Genomic DNA, 16,723 nt, shown 5'->3' on the forward strand with positions numbered 1-16,723 from the left:
GCCCCTGCATGCACATGGGAGACCGGGAAGAAGCTCCTGGCTCCTGGCTCAGATAGGCGCAGCTCCGGCCGTTGCGGCCATCTGGAGAGTGAACCAGAGGAAAGGAAGACCTCTCTATCTCTTCCTCTCACTGTCTGTGACTCTACCTCTAAAATAAATAAATTAATTAATTAATTTTAAAAAAAGAAACTTAACTTGAGGGTGGTGTTCTACAATAACTTACTTCTTTATATATAAATTATGAGTACTATATAAAAATATTTTGCTGGGGCCTGCGTTGTGGCACAGTGGGTTAATGCCCTGGACTGAAGGGGGGGCATCCCATATGGGCGCCGGTTCAAGTCCCAGCAACTCCTCTTCCAATTCGGCTCTCTGCTATGGCCTGGGAAGGCAGTAGAAGATGGGCCAAGTCCGTGGGCCCCTGCACCCGTGTGGGAGACCTGGAAGAAGCTCCTAGCTCCTGGTTTCGGATCGATGTAGCTCCGGCCATTGTGGCCAATTGGGGAGTGAACCATCAGATGTTAGACCCCCCCCTTCTCTCTGCCTCTCCTCTCTCTGTGTAATTCTGACTTTCAAATAAATAATTTTTAAAAATATATTTTGCTTTATGTTTTGTAGACACTTTAGATGAAAACACTAATGAATAATTTCAATTTTTTATTATGTTAAATATATATAATTGATTCTTATGAAAGCTACAATATTCATTTTAATAGCCTTTCTTTTGATTTTACTCATCTGTATATTTTTGTAGAAATATCTAAGTTGAAATTCTTAATATAACAAATATTCTTATGTTATTACAAAATATACTCCTTTTTGTACCATATAATCTCTTCCACTTTAGAAGTGCAATTAATAATTTATTAATTGCCTCCTGAAACTTGAGGTTTATAAAGAAAATCTTTACTAACTGCAAGTCTGAAAATGAGTGTCTATTTAACATACATTGCCAGTTAACTAAAATGTGGGATGAATTACAAATAGGAATATACATCATTTATTAAATATTCAATGGATGTTTTACATGTAAATTTTTAAAGATTCATTTGCTTATTGGAAATTCATAGTTACAGAGAGAGAGATCAGTCTTCCATTCTCTGATTTACTCCCCAAATGGCTGCAATGGCCAGGGCTGGGACAGTCTGATGCCTGGAGCCTGGAGCTTGATTCAGGTCTCCCACATGAGTATGGGGCCCAAGTGCTTTGGCTATCTGCCACTGCTTTCCCATGTATACTACTAGGGAGCATGCAAGAAGTGGAACAGCTGAAACTCAAATTGCAGTACACACAGGAGACTGGTGCTGTCGACAGCAGCTTAACCTCCTGTGCTACAGCACCAACCCAGTGTAGGTAAATATCAGAAAATATATCAGAAAACATAAAAATATGTATTCTTATGTAAAAACAAATGACAGGCCAGTACCGCAGCTCACTAGGCTAATCCTCCGCCTGAGGAGCCAGCACCCCGGGTTCTAGTCCTAGTTGGGGCGACGGATTCTGTCCCAGTTGCTCCTCTTCCAGTCCAGCTCTCTGCTGTGGCCTGGGAAGGCAGTGGAGGATGGCCCAAGTGCTTGGGCCCTGCACCCACATGGGAGACCGGGAGGAAGCACCTGTCTCCTGGCTTTGGATCAGCGCAGTGCACTGGCTGTAGTGGCCATTTTGGGGGGTGAACCAACGGAAGGAAGACCTTTCTCCCTGTTTCTCTCTCTCTGTCTAACTCTGCCTGTCAAAAAAGAAAAAAAAAAGACATAGAACTATTGGATGAGTTTAATCACTTTATTTTCAATAAGTATCAGAAAAGCATCTCTGTAGTAGTAAGCAAAGTTCAAGTCATTAAAATTTTCCCTCAGTGAGTACAGGAGAAATTAAGCAACTCACATCTGGTCATTGGAAAACATATTCTACAGAGTTTCACTAACCTTTTCAAAGTCACTTTTTAGTCATTATTTAGTCAGTCCCTTCCCAACGCTCAGCAAGGACCCAGAAATATTTGGAAGCAAGTCTCACCCATCCTTTGTCATCTTCCAGGAGGTTTCATTAAGTGCTAATTCTTCAGCAAAGAAATGCAGGAAATCAAGCTTGGTCCAGTAACCAGAGTTCCACAGCTAGAGAATATTTTGATTATATCAAATATAATGTGGATCTCACAACTGCTATTCAATATAGTCCTAGAAGTGTTAGCTAGGGCCATCAAGCAAGAAAAAGAAATTAAAGGGATACAAATGGGAAAGGAGGAAGTTAAACTATCCTTATTTGCAGATGGCATGATACTATATATAGGGAACCCAATAAATACCTATAAGAGACTATTGGAACTCATAGAAGAGTTTGGTAAAGTAGCAGGATACAAAGTCAATGCTCAGAAATCAACAGCCTTTATATACACAGACAATGCTGTGGCCAAGGAAGAACTTCTAAGATCAATCCCATTCACAATAGTCACAAAAACAATCAAATACCTTGGAATAAATTTAACCAAGGATGTCAAAGACCTCTATGATGAAAATTACAAAACACTAAAGAAAGAAATAGAAGACAATATAAAAAAATTAAAAAACCAGCCATTCTCATGGATTGGAAGAATCAATATCATCAAAATGCCCATTCTCCCAAAAGCAATTTACAAGTTCAATGCAATTCCAATGAAAATACCAAAGTCATTCTTCAAAGACCTAGAAAAAATGATGCTGAAATTCATATGGAGAAACAGTAGACCGAGAATAGCTAAAGCAATCCTTTACAATAAAAACAAAGCCGGAGGCATCACAATTCCAGACTTCAAGACATACTACAGGGCAGTTATAATCAAAACTACCTGGTTCTGGTACAAAAACAGATGGATAGACCAATGGAACAGAATAGAAATACCGGAGATCAATCCAAACATCTATAACCAGCTCATACTTGACAAAGGATCCAAAATCAACCCTGGAACAAGGACAGCCTCTTCAACAAATGGTGCTGGGAAAACTGGATGTCCACATGTCAAAGTATGAAGCAAGACCCCTACCTTACACGTTATACAAAAATCCACTCAATATGGATCAAAGAACTAGAGATATGCCATGACACATGAAACTGAATGAGAGCATAGGGGAAACCCTTCAAGACATTGGAGCAGGAAAAGAATTCCTGGAGAAGACCCCAGAGGCACAGGTAATCAAAGGTAATATAGGCCGGTGCCACGGCTCAATAGGCTAATCCTCCGCCTTGCGGCGCTGGCACACGGGGTTCTAGTCCTGGTTGGGGCGCCGGATTCTGTCCTGGTTGCTCCTCTTCTAGGCCAGCTCTCTGCTGTGGCCAGTGAGTGCAGTGGAGGATGGCCCAAGTGCTTGGGCCCTGCACTGATGGGAGACCAGGATAAGCACCTGGCTCCTGCCTTTGGATCAGGGCGGTGCACCGGCTGCAGTGCACCAGCCATGGCAGCCATTGGAGGGTGAACCAATGGCAAAAGGAAGACCTTTCTCTCTGTCTCTGTCTCTCACTGTCCACTCTGCCTGTCAAATAAAAAAAAAAAGAACAAAAAGGAAAAAAAGATAAAATAAACAAATGGGATTACCTCAAATTGAAAAGTTTCTTTACAGCAAAGGAAACAGTCAGGAAAGTGAAGAGGCAACCAACAGAATAGGAGACATCATTCGCAAACTACACAACAAATAAAGGATTAACAACTAGAATCAATAAAATGATCAAGAAGCACCACAGAAACAAAACAAACAACCCAATAAAAATATGGGCCAAGGACCTTCACAGACATTTTTCAAAAGGGGAAATCCAAATGGCCAACAGACACATGAAAAAATGCTCAGGATCACTAGCCATCAGAGATATGCAGATCAAAACCACAATGAGGTTTCACCTCACCCCGGTTAGAATGGCTCACATACAGAAATCAACCAACAATAGATGCTGGTGAGGATGTGGGGGGAAAGGGACACTAACCAATGTTGGTGGGAATGCAAACTGGCTAAGCCACTATGGAAGTCAGTTTGGAGAGTCCTCAGAATCCTGAATATAACCCTACCACAGGACCCAGCCATCCCACTCCTTGGAACTTACCCAAATGGAATTAAAGGGGAGAAAAAAAGAGCCATTTGCATCTCAATGTTTGTTGCAGCTCAATTCACAATAGCTAAGACATGGAATCAACCTAAATGTACATCAATGGATGGCTGGATAAAGAAATTATGGGATATGTACTCTACGGAACACTATACAGCAGTAAAAAAACAATGAAATCCAGTCATTTACAACAAAATGGAGGAATCTGGAAAATATCATGCTGAGTGAAATAAGCCAGTCCAAAAGGGACAAATATCATATGTTCTCCCTGATCGATGGCAACTAAATGAAGCATCTAAAAGTAAACCCATTGAAGTGAAATGGACACTATGAGAGACAATGACATGATCAACCCTTGTCTTGACTGTTGAGGAACAACTTACTATTTTATTCCTTTTAGTATTTTTTGTTGTTGTTGTTGTTGCTCTGTTTGTTCTACTTAATACCACTGGTTGAACTTTGTAATCAATACACAATCATTCTTAGGCATTTAAAATTAACAGAAAAGTGATCTCTGTTAAATATAGGAGTGGGAATAAGAGAGGGAGGAGATATATAGGTCGGCACATGCTCACTTGGACTTAGTTCCAATGGTAGAACTAGAAATGCGCCAGGGGATTTCAACTCAATCTTATCAAGGAGGCATGTGCCAATGCCAGCACACTTGGTAAAGTGATATGTATAAGTACATAACTGATCAAAAAGATAGGGTAAGTGTCGAAGAGATTTCACAAATAAGACCAGTGTAGGTAAATAATGAAGGATAGAATTAAAAGGGAGAGAATGATCCTGCGGGGGAAGCAGGACACACAGCAGACCCATAGAATGGCAAACACCCCAAACAGCACTCCAGCCTCAGAGTCAACCCTTGGGACATCCGGATCTGGCTAAAAGGTCCATGAGAGTCTCACAGGCATGGAAAGCCATGACACGGTGGCAAAAACAACCTAAATGAAAGATCCTGGTGAACAAGACCCCAGCAGAAGGAACAGGCCATCAAGGAGGGAGGCGCCTTTCTCTGAAGGGAGGAAGGAACCCCCACTGTGACACGGCCTTGACTAAACAAGTTCAGAGTCGGTGAACTCAAGGGGCTTCCATAACCTAGACAGCTCATGGCAAGAGCCTTGGGTGATTGCTGACGTCATAAATAAGAGTGCCAATTGTTAAATCAACAACGGGAGTCACTGGGTACATGCTCCCCACATAGGATCTCTGTCCTTAATGTGTTTTACTATGAAACTTAAAGACAACACTACTAGTCGAACAATACCCTATACCTTGTGCGGTTGTGTGAGGGCAGCCTGGTGAATTCCTTGCTTAGTATATACTAAGTTGATCTTCTGTATATGAAGGTAATTGAAAATGAAACTCGCTGAAGGGTGGGATGGGAGAGGGAGTGGGAGAGGGGAGGGCTGCGGGAGGGAGGGAGGTTGTGGTGGGGGAAGCCACAACAATACAAAAGTTGCACTTTGTAAATTCACATTAATTAAATAAAAAAAATAAAGAGCATATTACCCAATTATGGAGTCATAGAAGGAGAGCTGCTAAGACAAACTTATGCAGATTCCACCCAGGCTCTGTTCAGAGTGGAAGGAGTCTGAAACCACAGAGTTAGGGTAGCATAGAATCACCAACAAGGCATTTCCATTATAAAAATTAATCCATCACTTCATCTTCACCTGATTGCCATTAAACATTTTCCTGGACCGGCCTGACTTATTTATGATGGAAAACTCAATGCAAAGCAGACAGCTTAGACTAGGACACTCAATCATTAGATGTTTGTTCAATGAATTTGCTTCAACTCTTTGCTCACAACCTCCTGATTATAATTTAGTTCCCTGCATAGTTCTGATTACAGGGAGATAACGATCTGGTGTTGTGGATTTTGGCATTCTGGTCCCCATACCAGCTATAAAACTCATTAAAATATACAGTTTAACATTAAAAAAAAACAAATATAATGTGGTATTGGTGTTTCTGGTTTTCCCCAGCCTAGGGTTCACATGCTCACATGATTTCAGATTTCTATGAAGAACAGTTATAAGTAAAACTAAGGGATTGTATTTTCACTAATAAGTTCTCTCCACTAGAATAAACTAGGATGTCCTCTTTGTGGCCTTGGCTGATCACTCAATGGATGGGAGAGATTTCTGCTGAAGAACTGAGAGAGTGAAGAGTACCAAAATAAATATGAATTCCCTGAAATTCAAGTTCTTAAGATAATTCAACATTTTTTGAAGTGTTCAATCTCAGATGCTCTTAAACCATGATCTTTTAAGTTTCATAAAAATTGATTGCTTTTATAAATTACACTCAATTTATTTTTTATTTTTTATTTTTGACAGGCAGAGTGGATAGTGAGAGAGACAGAGAGAAAGGTCTTCCTTTTGCCGTTGGTTCACCCTCCAATGGCCGCTGCAGCCGGCGCATCGCGCTGATCTGAAGCCAGGAGCCAGGTGTTTCTCCTGGTCTCCCATGTGGGTGCAGGGCCCAAGGACTTGGGCCATCCTCCACTGCCTTCCCGGGCCACAGCAGAGAGCTGGCCTGGAAGAGGGGCAACCGGGATAGAATCCGGCGCCCCAACCGGGATTAGAACCCGGTGTGCCGGCGCCGCCAGGTGGAGGATTAGCCTTTTAAGCCATGGCGCCGGCCAATTACACTCAATTTAATAAAATGATTATACATCTGCATTTAAGATATATGACTTCTTGTTCTGATATACTGATCTTGACCTACATTTGCATAGTGAAGTCACTGCACACTCAAGTCACTGCACACACACACACTAATATATCCAGTTTGGTATTTTTAGTCTTGATTTTCCTTACAGAGTAGGGGAAAGAAGCCTGGTAATTTCAGGCACAAAAACAATGTCAAAAAGTAAAAGGGGGAAAAATGAGAAGCTAGGTAGGAAAATAGAGACTTAGCAAAATTGTTGTTAATCACATAAAAGTCAATGTCCTTTGTAGATTATGAATACTATGGACAGAAACCTGCATGGGGCAACTTAATACTCCAACTTATTTTATTCTAATACTTGGAAGGAAATGAAATGAGTAAGCTAGAACCACTGCAGTCAATGGTGGATGGATATGCTGTCATATTCAGGCTGATTTATCTGAAGGGAGAAGTATATTCTTATTATTGCTATTCAATACTGCCAAACAATACCTGTGTGTTATGGACACAGCATTGTTGCATGGTTAGAAATATGTTAGACACTGAGAAACCCAGTTCTAAGAAAGAGTTCTTCCCTCAGCACTCTGTAATTGGAGTTAGGCACTAGTGTAGCACATTCCTCATTCTTTACTTCTGCTCCTATGATAAATATGAATTAAATGTCTTTCAGTTCTTAGGTGCAAAGAATATCAACTACTGACACTTGTCCAAGATACTTTAGACATTTAAAATATACATTATTCAAACAAGGATATATCAATCTGAGAGAGAAATAGATTAATGTGCTGTGGGGTCAGAGGAAAAAATATATTAATTAAATACATATCATGTACCAGACATGCCTGACATGGAAATATCCACTGAGTGCAAAGTCAGAAAACAGTATCAAATTTAAAAACCCGACTCACAAGGAGTTCATCTCAGCAAAACATATTTAAATACATGCCAAATGTCCTTAGAGGTCAATTACATGACATTGGTAGAGAATAGACACGATTATGACTCAGGTTTTCCAGATGTGGAATAAATCTGAATTATGTTAAAATAACTCATATGCTTAGCTCATTTTTAAAAAAAAGTCTGATAATTTTCCCTTACCATTCATGGTAGTAATAGGAATCATTACTCTGAGATACAATAGAAAATGTGGATGTTCATTAAAATAGATTCTATAAGCTGCTAGCCTTGCTATCATTTGATTTTTATTCTAGTTGAATTATATTTTATAAAGTACTAGACACCACCTAAAAATAACCTAGATATTTAAAAATATCCTCATCTGGTTTTCAACCTGATTTATGTTATATACAAATATGCTAAAAAGAATTGTACCTTATATTTGTTCACATTATTTGGGTATTTTTCTGATTATTATCTTCTCCAAATCCAGTTGTGATGTAGTCATTTACAGCCTAGAGAATGGCCATGTTTTGGTGATGTGTCAATTATACACATGAACACAGAATTATATGTAGCACATACTGCACACAGCCAAGAACTAGACTCTCAACTCTCCTTTTCAAGCATTTAAACCATTTCTATTAAGCTTTGGAGTAGTATCACTAAAAGTCAGTATCATTCTTTAACTTTCTGCCAGTTCATGGAGAGATGGAAAGCAACACTACTTTTTATCAAAGTTATTTTCACATAATGACATAATGTACATGTTATCAGAGGAAAACAACACCAAATTACACATTAGTAAGGATATGAATGATAGATGATATATTTTGCCCAAAGAAATTATATGAAAGTATATTTTTGAATAAATCAAGTTGATAATTGTACATTAAATATTGATTGGAAATACATGAGTAGCATAAATAAAGGCAAGTGTTATATATTTAATTATTGGTTACTAATAATTTATCAAGAACTTGAAAATAAATCAATGTTCATTGGTTATAAGATCCAACACCAATAATTTAAAAATTATGACCTTGTTGTAAATGCTTTCAAATATTGTGTAGTTTTAATAACTACTACTTATTTTCCATATAATAATTACAATAGTATGTTATGAATTTTTATAGCTACTTATGAGCATATATGCACATTGGGAAAATAATTAATAGACATAAACATTGAACTATCTAAAAACACATTGACCATACAAGGAATATTTTGTTCCATCTTTGGCTGTGAGTAAAAATTCTGATTTATTAATTATACATTTTACTTTTGAAAAGTTGAATTTTGTACACTTTAAAGATTTTTACAACTTCATATTTTAGATGATATTATTTTATATGGAATGGAAGGAAATCAAACATAGAAAAACCAAATAATGGCACATAAAACATATTAGAGCAGATTCCACACATCAGAATTCATTTGGGAAAAAAGGATAAAATATTTCTTTGGTTCAGATTCATTTTAAACATTGCCAAACAAATATTTTTAAATTGTTTCGACAGATTACCAATATACATGTTAACAAATGATGGTACACTTAAATTCTCCTCATTTTTAAATTTAGTTTAAGGAATACGACTTCATGCATGTAATATATACAAATTTGGGAAACTGTGATTCCTCACTCCCTTCCTCCCTACTATATTCCCACCTGTCTTCCTCTTCCTGTCCCAATTTTATTTTTTTTACAGAGATCAATTTTCAGTTGATTTTATACTCATATGATTAACCCTACACTATGTATGTAGATAGTTCAATGAATAGTAAGAAGAAAAAGAAAAAGAGAACAAAAACAAACAAACAAAAAAAACATTGTTCCTCAGCAGTCAAGGCAAGGGCTGTTCAAAATCATAGTATCTCAAGGTGTCAGTTTCACTCCTATAAATTACCTTTTAAGAACTTCATTAGTTACCACAGATAAGAGATACCATTTAGTATTTGTCCTTTTGTGACTGGCCTATTTCACTAAGTGTCATGGTTTCCAGTTGCATCCATTTAATTGCAAATGACAGCATTTATTTTACCACTGTGTAGTATTCCATAGTGTGTATATATATATATATATATCATAATTTCTTTATCCAGTCTTCAACTGATGGACATCTAGGTCGATTCTATATCTTAGCCTTTGTAAATAAAGCTGAAAAAAAATATAGGGGTACAGATCACACTTTCATTTACTGATTTCGTTTCCTTTGGATAAATTCCCAGGAGTGGGATGGCTGGGTTATATGATAGTATATATTCAGATTTCTGAGTATCTCCATACTGTCTTCCATAGTGGATGTGCTGGCTTACATTCCCACCAACAGTGGATTAGGGTACATTCTCCCCACATCCTCGGTAGCATTTGCTGTTTGCTGATTTCTGTATGACAGCCATTCTAACAAGAGTGAGGTGAAACCTCACTGTGGTTTTAATTTGCATTTCCCTGATGGCTAGTGATTCTGAGCATTTTTTCATGTGTCTATTGGCCATTTGAATTTCCTCTCTTGAAAAATGTCTGTTCAGGTCCTTTTTACATTTCTTGACTAGGATATTTATTTTATAGCTGTTGAGTTTCTTGAGCTTTTTATAAAATCTGGAGGTCAATCCTTTATCAGTTGCATAGTTTCCAAATATTTTCTCTCATTCTGTGGTTGCCTCTTAACTTTGTTGAGTGTTTCTTTTGCAGTGTAGAAGCTTCTCAGTTTGATGTTATCCTGCTTGTTAATTTTGGCTTTGAGTACCTGTGCTTCTGGGGTCTTTTCCAAGAAGTCTTTCCCTATGTCAAAGTCTTGCAGAGTTTCCCCAATGTTCTCTAGTAATTTGATGGTATCATGTTGTAGATTTAGGTCTCTAATCCATTTTTAGTGGATTTTTGTGTAAGGCAAAAGGTAGGGTTCTTGTTTCATATTTTTCCATGTGGAGATCTAATTTTCCCAACACTGTTCATTGAAGAAACTATCTAGGCTCCAGGGGTCGGTTTTTACTCCTTTGTCAAAGCTAAGACACTTGTAGAAAAGTGGATTAATTTCTAGAGTTTCTATTCTGCTACATTGGTCTACACAATTTTTTTTGTGCCAGTACCAGGCTGTTTAAATTATTACTGCCCTGTAGTTTGTCTTGAGGTCCAGTATTGTGATACCTCCAGCTTTTATTTTATTAAGATTGCTTTAGCTATTCAGGGTCTTTGTTTCTATATGAATTTTAGCATGGATAATTCAAGATCTGAAATTGGGATTGCACTGAATCTATAATGGACATTTTGATGATGTTGATTTTTCCAATCCGTGAACATGGAAGCATTTTGAACTTTTTAATGACTTCTTCTATTTCTTTTCTAGTGTTTTATAATTTTCAGATAGAGATCCTTGACTTCCTTGGTCAAATTTATTCCAGGAATTTAATTTTTTGTAGCTATTGTGAATGGGATTGATCTTAGAAGTTCATTTTCAGCTAAGACATTGTCTGTGTATATAAAAGCTATTGATTTTTGTGTTGATTTTGTATCCTGCTACTTTACCAAGCTCTTTTATGAGGTCTAATAGTCTCCTCATGGAGTCTTTTGAGTTTCCTATGTATAGAATCATGTCCTCAGCAAAAAAGGATAGTTTGGCTTCTTCCCTCTGTATTTGTAAACCTTTCATTTCTTTTTTTGCCTGATGGCTCTGGCTAAAATTTCCATGACTATATTGAATAGCAATGGTGAGAATGGGCATCCTAGTCTAATTCTGTATTTTAAAGGTATTGCCTTCACTTTTTCCCCCATTCAGTAAGATGATGGCTGTAAGTTGGTTGTAAATAGATTTGATTATGTTGAGGAATGTTCCTTCTATATCCAATTTGCTTAACGTTTTTATCATGAAAGGGTGTTGATTTTTGTCAAATGCTTTCTTTGCATCTATTGAAATAATCATATGGTTTTTGGTCTTCAGTTTGTTAATGTGGTTTATCATGCTTATTGATTTTTGGATGTTGAAACATTCCTGCATACCAGGGATAAATCACACTTGGTCTGGGTGAATGATATTTCTGATGTGTCATTGGATTAGATTGGATAGTATTTTGTAGAGGATTTCTACATCTATGTTCATCAGGGATATTGTCTATAGTTCTCTTTCTCTGTCAGATCTCTTTCTGGCTTAGAAATTGAGGCGATACAGGCTTCATAGAAGGAGACTGGAAGGATTCCCCCCCTTTCTATAGTTTTGAATAGCTCGAGAATAATTTGAATTAGTTCTTCTTTACATGTCAGGTAGAATTCAGCAGGGACTACACTGGGACCTGGGCTTTTCTTTGTTGGAAGGGTAGTTATTACTGATTGAATCTCCATTTTGGTTGTTGGTCTGTTTATCTCTTCTGTGACTTCATTACTGAATTTATGTAGGTTGCATGTGTCCAAGAAACTATCCATTTCTTCTAGGTTTCCCAATTTGTTGGCATACAGCTCTTTGTAGTGATTCCTGATGATTCTTCTTACTTTTGTGGTATCTGTTACATTTCCTTTTTCATCTCGGATTTTATTGATTCGGGTCTTTGCCCTCTTTTTTTTTGGTGAGGCCAATGGTGTATCAATTTCGTTTATTTTTTTCAAAAAACAGCTCTTCATTTCATTAACCTTTTGTGTTTTTTTGTTTCAATTTTGTTTATTTCTGCCTTAATTTTAGTTATTACTTTCTTCCTACTGATTTGTGGTTTGGTTTGTTGTTATATTTCTTGGTCTTTGAGATGCATTCACAGCTCATTTACTTGGTGACTTTGCAATTTATTGATGCAGGCACCATTGCTATAAAATTCTCTCTTAACTCAGCTTTTGCTGTATCCCATAAGTCTTGATATGATGTATTGTCTTCACTCATTTCCAGAATTTTCTGATTTCTGTTGATTTTTTTTTCAATAACCCACTGTTCATTTAGGTGCATATCATTCAGTCTCCATGTGTTTTCATATGTTCTTCAGATTCTTGAGTTGTTGGTTTCAAACTTCAATCCCTCATGAGCAGAGAAGTTGCAGGCTATTATTATGATTTTTTTTTTTAATTTTCTGAGACTTGCTTTATTGCCAGCATATAGTCTATTCTAGAGAACGTTCTAGGCATTGCTGAGAAGAATGTGTTTTCTGCAACTGTGGGGTGAAAAGTTCCTTAGAAATCAGTTAGGTCCATCTGGTCTATAGTGTCAATTAGCTCTGTTGTTTCTTCACTAACCGCTGGAGCTGCGCCGATCTGAAGCCAGGAGCCAGAAGTTTCTTCCCGGTCTCCCATGTGGGTTCAGGGGCCCAAGCACTTGGGGTATCTTCTACTGCTTTCCCAGGTCACAGTAGAAAGCCGGATTGGAAGAGGAGCAGCTGGGACTAGAACCAGCACCATGTGGGATGCCAGTGCTGCAGGCAGAGGATTAACCTACTGTACTGAAGTGCCCACGCCAGATCTGTTAACATTTCTTTTAAATAGGCTAGCATCCTGTAATTGGGTGCATATATATGTATTATAGTTACGTCTTCTTGTTGTATGAATCCCCTAATCATTACATATTGTCTTTCTCTGTATCTTTTAAACAGTATTTTTTTGTTAATGTCCATTTTGTCTGATATTAGGTGGCTATATCTGTGCTTTCTTTCTTTCAGCTAACATGGAATTTTTTTTCCATCCTTTCACTTTCAGTCTATGTGTATCTTTGTTGATGAGGTATGTTTTTTGTAGGTAGCAAATATATAGGTCTTGTTTTTTAATCCATTCAGCCAGTCTGTATCTTTTAACTGGAGAATTGAGGCCATTTACAATAAAGGTAACTATTGAAAAGTAACCACTTGTCCCTGCCATTTTTTCATGAGTGTTCCTGCCATTTACTTTGGATTTTTTTTTTTTTTGTGCTTGTACTGTGGGATTTTCTGTCTTGCATTCTTTCATGATGATGATGCTTTCATTCTGTGTGTAGCCCATCCTTTAGCGTTTTTTGCATGGCTGTATGAATGGTGACAAATTCTTTCAATTTCCTTTTGTTACGGAAGGTCTTTTTTTCATCTTCACTCATAAATGACATATTTGCAGTGTATAGCATTCAAGGTTGTTTTTTTTCTCTTAAGATTTGGACTGTATCTTGCCATTGTCTTCCATCTTACAGCATTTCTGATGGGAAGTCAGCTATGAGTCTAATTGGAGATCCTCTGAAAGCAATCTGGCATTTCTATCATGCACATTTTAGAATCTTTGCTTTATGCTTTACTGTGGAAAGTTTGACTACAATATGTCGTGGTGAAGCTCTTTTCTGGTTATGTCTACTAGGAGTTCTATGTGTTTCCTGTACATGGACAATGCTTTCTTTCCCAAATTGGGAAGTTTTCAGTAATTATTTCACTAAATAGTTCTTCTAGTCCTTTCTCTCTTTCCACACGTTCAGATACTCTTAATACCTGTATGTTGGGTCTTTTCATAGTATCCCATAGAGCTTCAACACTGTCTTTTTAGTTTTTTAATTTCTTCTTCTTCTTTTTTTTTTTTTTTTGGTCTGACTGTAATATTTCCAGAGATTTGTCTTCTAGCCCAGATATTCTTTCTTCTGCCTCACTAACTCTGTTGTCTAGACTTTCCACTGCATTTTTTATTTGATCTATTGAATTCTTCATTTCTAATATTTCATCTTGATTTCTCTTTAAAATTTCAATTTCTTGGGAGAAATTTTTCATATTGTATAGATTTTCTTTAGTTCATAAATTTTCTTCTGATTGCTTTTAAGAAATTCTATGATTAATTTTTTGAATTCCATTTATGTCATTTTTTTCAATATCTTCATTTTCACATTCTAATATTGAAATGTTGTTGTTTTCCTTTGGGGGGGTCATATGCTTTCCTTATTCTTGTTTGTTGAATTTTTGATTTATTTCTAGGCATTTGTATACTGTTTTTTTTTATTTTTATTTTTTCCTCTGATGGCATTTATCTTTGACATATGTCTCTGTGGCTTAGTGGTATGTCTGCACTTTCAGTGAATACCAAGAGGTGCATGGTGATTGGCCAGGGTTCTCTGGTCTGTGTTCCAGAATGGGGTAGCTATCCAGGGTAACACCCTAGTTGGGCATGCTAGCTCTCCTCTGGTCACTGGAAGGAGAAGAATAGTCACTTCTGTTGGTGAGACCACTTGTTGTCTTCCAAGCTGAGGAATGTCCAGGTGTTAGTCCCCATTTTGTTAGTCTCATCTGCACTGCCATATGAACCGCATATGTGATCTGTGCAGTCTTTCTTGTGAGCACAGTTCCCTCTGCTATGAACTGTTCTAGGCAACCAGGGAAGTCTGAGAGTGCACAGCAGCACTCTGTGATTGCCTAGAACCCAGCCACACCCTGACTCCTCTCATAAAATCTCAGTGTTTTCTCAGTCTCAGCACCCAGGGCTCTGGAGTCACAGAGTGCAAGTGTGGCCACTCACCCCTCTAGCCCATCCTGTCCTTAGGAAGACAGGTGTTTGCAGAGCCATTGTCCGTGTGTGTTTCAGCCCATTGGATCAAGTCTGGTCTTTCCAATCAGATTTAAATTCTGTGTGGAATGCAGGTTTTCTCTCTAAAAAGACCTCTGGGTCACAGGCGCACTCTACACCCAGCAGCCACAGCCCAGTTGGCTTCATGTTGTGCTGGGTGCATAGGAGAGTTCTGCAGGCAGACCTTCCCTTCCATGGGGATGGCTTCCTCTCCACATCTATTGCTGGTGGGTGCAGCTGGCAGTGTGGAGACCATCCCTGCCAATTGCTCCTGAACTGCTATGGTTGCCCTGTTGACTGGGTGGAGGGCAACCCCAGTAGTATGTGGGTATGCACACAAAAAGTGGGGCAGCCATCACCTGCCTACTTCCAAAAATGGGCCAGCTCTCCCACCGCTGGCTGCAGGTCGCTGCTGTGCTGCCACAGTGGGTAGAAGGGGAAAGAGAGAGAGAGAGAAGAGAGATGCACCGCTTCCCCCACCAACCCGACATTGAAACAGTGTAGTTTACCAAGCTCTCCCTACAGCTCAACAGGCCCATGCAGTCTGCTCTCACCTGGTTTGCCGTGGTAGGTGCTTTTCCCCCTGGATCCAAGATGCTGGGTTATTTGTTGTTTTCTGTTCCTCGCTCAATGTCTGCAACTTCCACATGGGTCCAGGTAGTCTCTACTACTCCTTCAGGACCTCCCCCTGCAGCCTCCCCTGCAGCCCTACCCTGAGAGTGTACCTTCTCCACTTTTTTTACATTAATTTTGCTTAACCCAATTCAGACCACGTTGTCACTATTCCATCATCTTGAAACCTCGAAATTCTCATTTTAAGAAACTATTTCTATAAAGATTTCAGAGAGTATCACTAGAAGTTAACATTACATTTCTACTTCTTGTAAATACACTGAGAGATGGAAAACAGTAACATGTCTAATCAAACAAGCACAGACTTCATTTCAACTGACCATACTTCCTAGTACAATTTTATATGTATTTCAGTATAAGCAAAAATGATACGAGTGTAGTAAAATATATTAAAATTAAATGATGGTGTTCCTTTCATGTTCATGCCAAGTTCAAATGAACATTCCCTCCATTTGAGACGTAATACTCTTTCAAATTCCTTTTTCAAGAAATGCCAAGCATTTTCCAAGAAACTAGTAAATATCTTAATAACAACTGGAAAAATTACTAATCCATGAATTAATAAAAATGCAATTACGGCTTTATAGATTCACTTCTCTACAGGCATTAAAAATATGATGGAAATTAATCACTACTGTTGGTAAATTAAGGCTCATCAAGCAAATGTGACAAAGCTGAATCATGTACAATGACACATGTTTATCTTCTACAATTAATATTTTAATGATTTTACAATTAAAATTATACCAAAATCATAAAAAGCTGATGGCTTAACTTACACTTACCTCATATGTGTGATAATGAGTGTCGTGGTGGGAATGAAAAAATCATCAACTCTGTCGAACTGCTTTCCCACTGGCTGGGTGTGGATGGTGTGGTGAGGAATATTCCCACTGGCCTGGGTTATTACCTAAATATGACACAACCTAATTAGGGTTCAGTATTGCATTCACTTAATGAGTTTCACTTGTATTC

General features: G+C 38.1%; 1 protein-coding gene across 1 annotated transcript in view; it reads right to left on the minus strand.

Moving 5' to 3' along the window:
• Window positions 1-16,723, minus strand: part of FSTL5 (follistatin like 5) — an 873,635-nt gene that overhangs the window by 49,537 nt on the left and 807,375 nt on the right. Inside the window, exon 15 of the mRNA XM_062198990.1 lies at window positions 16,534-16,658. Coding sequence (XP_062054974.1) covers window positions 16,534-16,658 — 125 coding nt within the window. The remainder of the gene's footprint in view (window positions 1-16,533; window positions 16,659-16,723) is intronic.

Source organism: Lepus europaeus, chromosome 8 (assembly GCF_033115175.1).
Source record: "Lepus europaeus isolate LE1 chromosome 8, mLepTim1.pri, whole genome shotgun sequence".
NCBI classification, from domain to species: domain Eukaryota; kingdom Metazoa; phylum Chordata; class Mammalia; order Lagomorpha; family Leporidae; genus Lepus; species Lepus europaeus.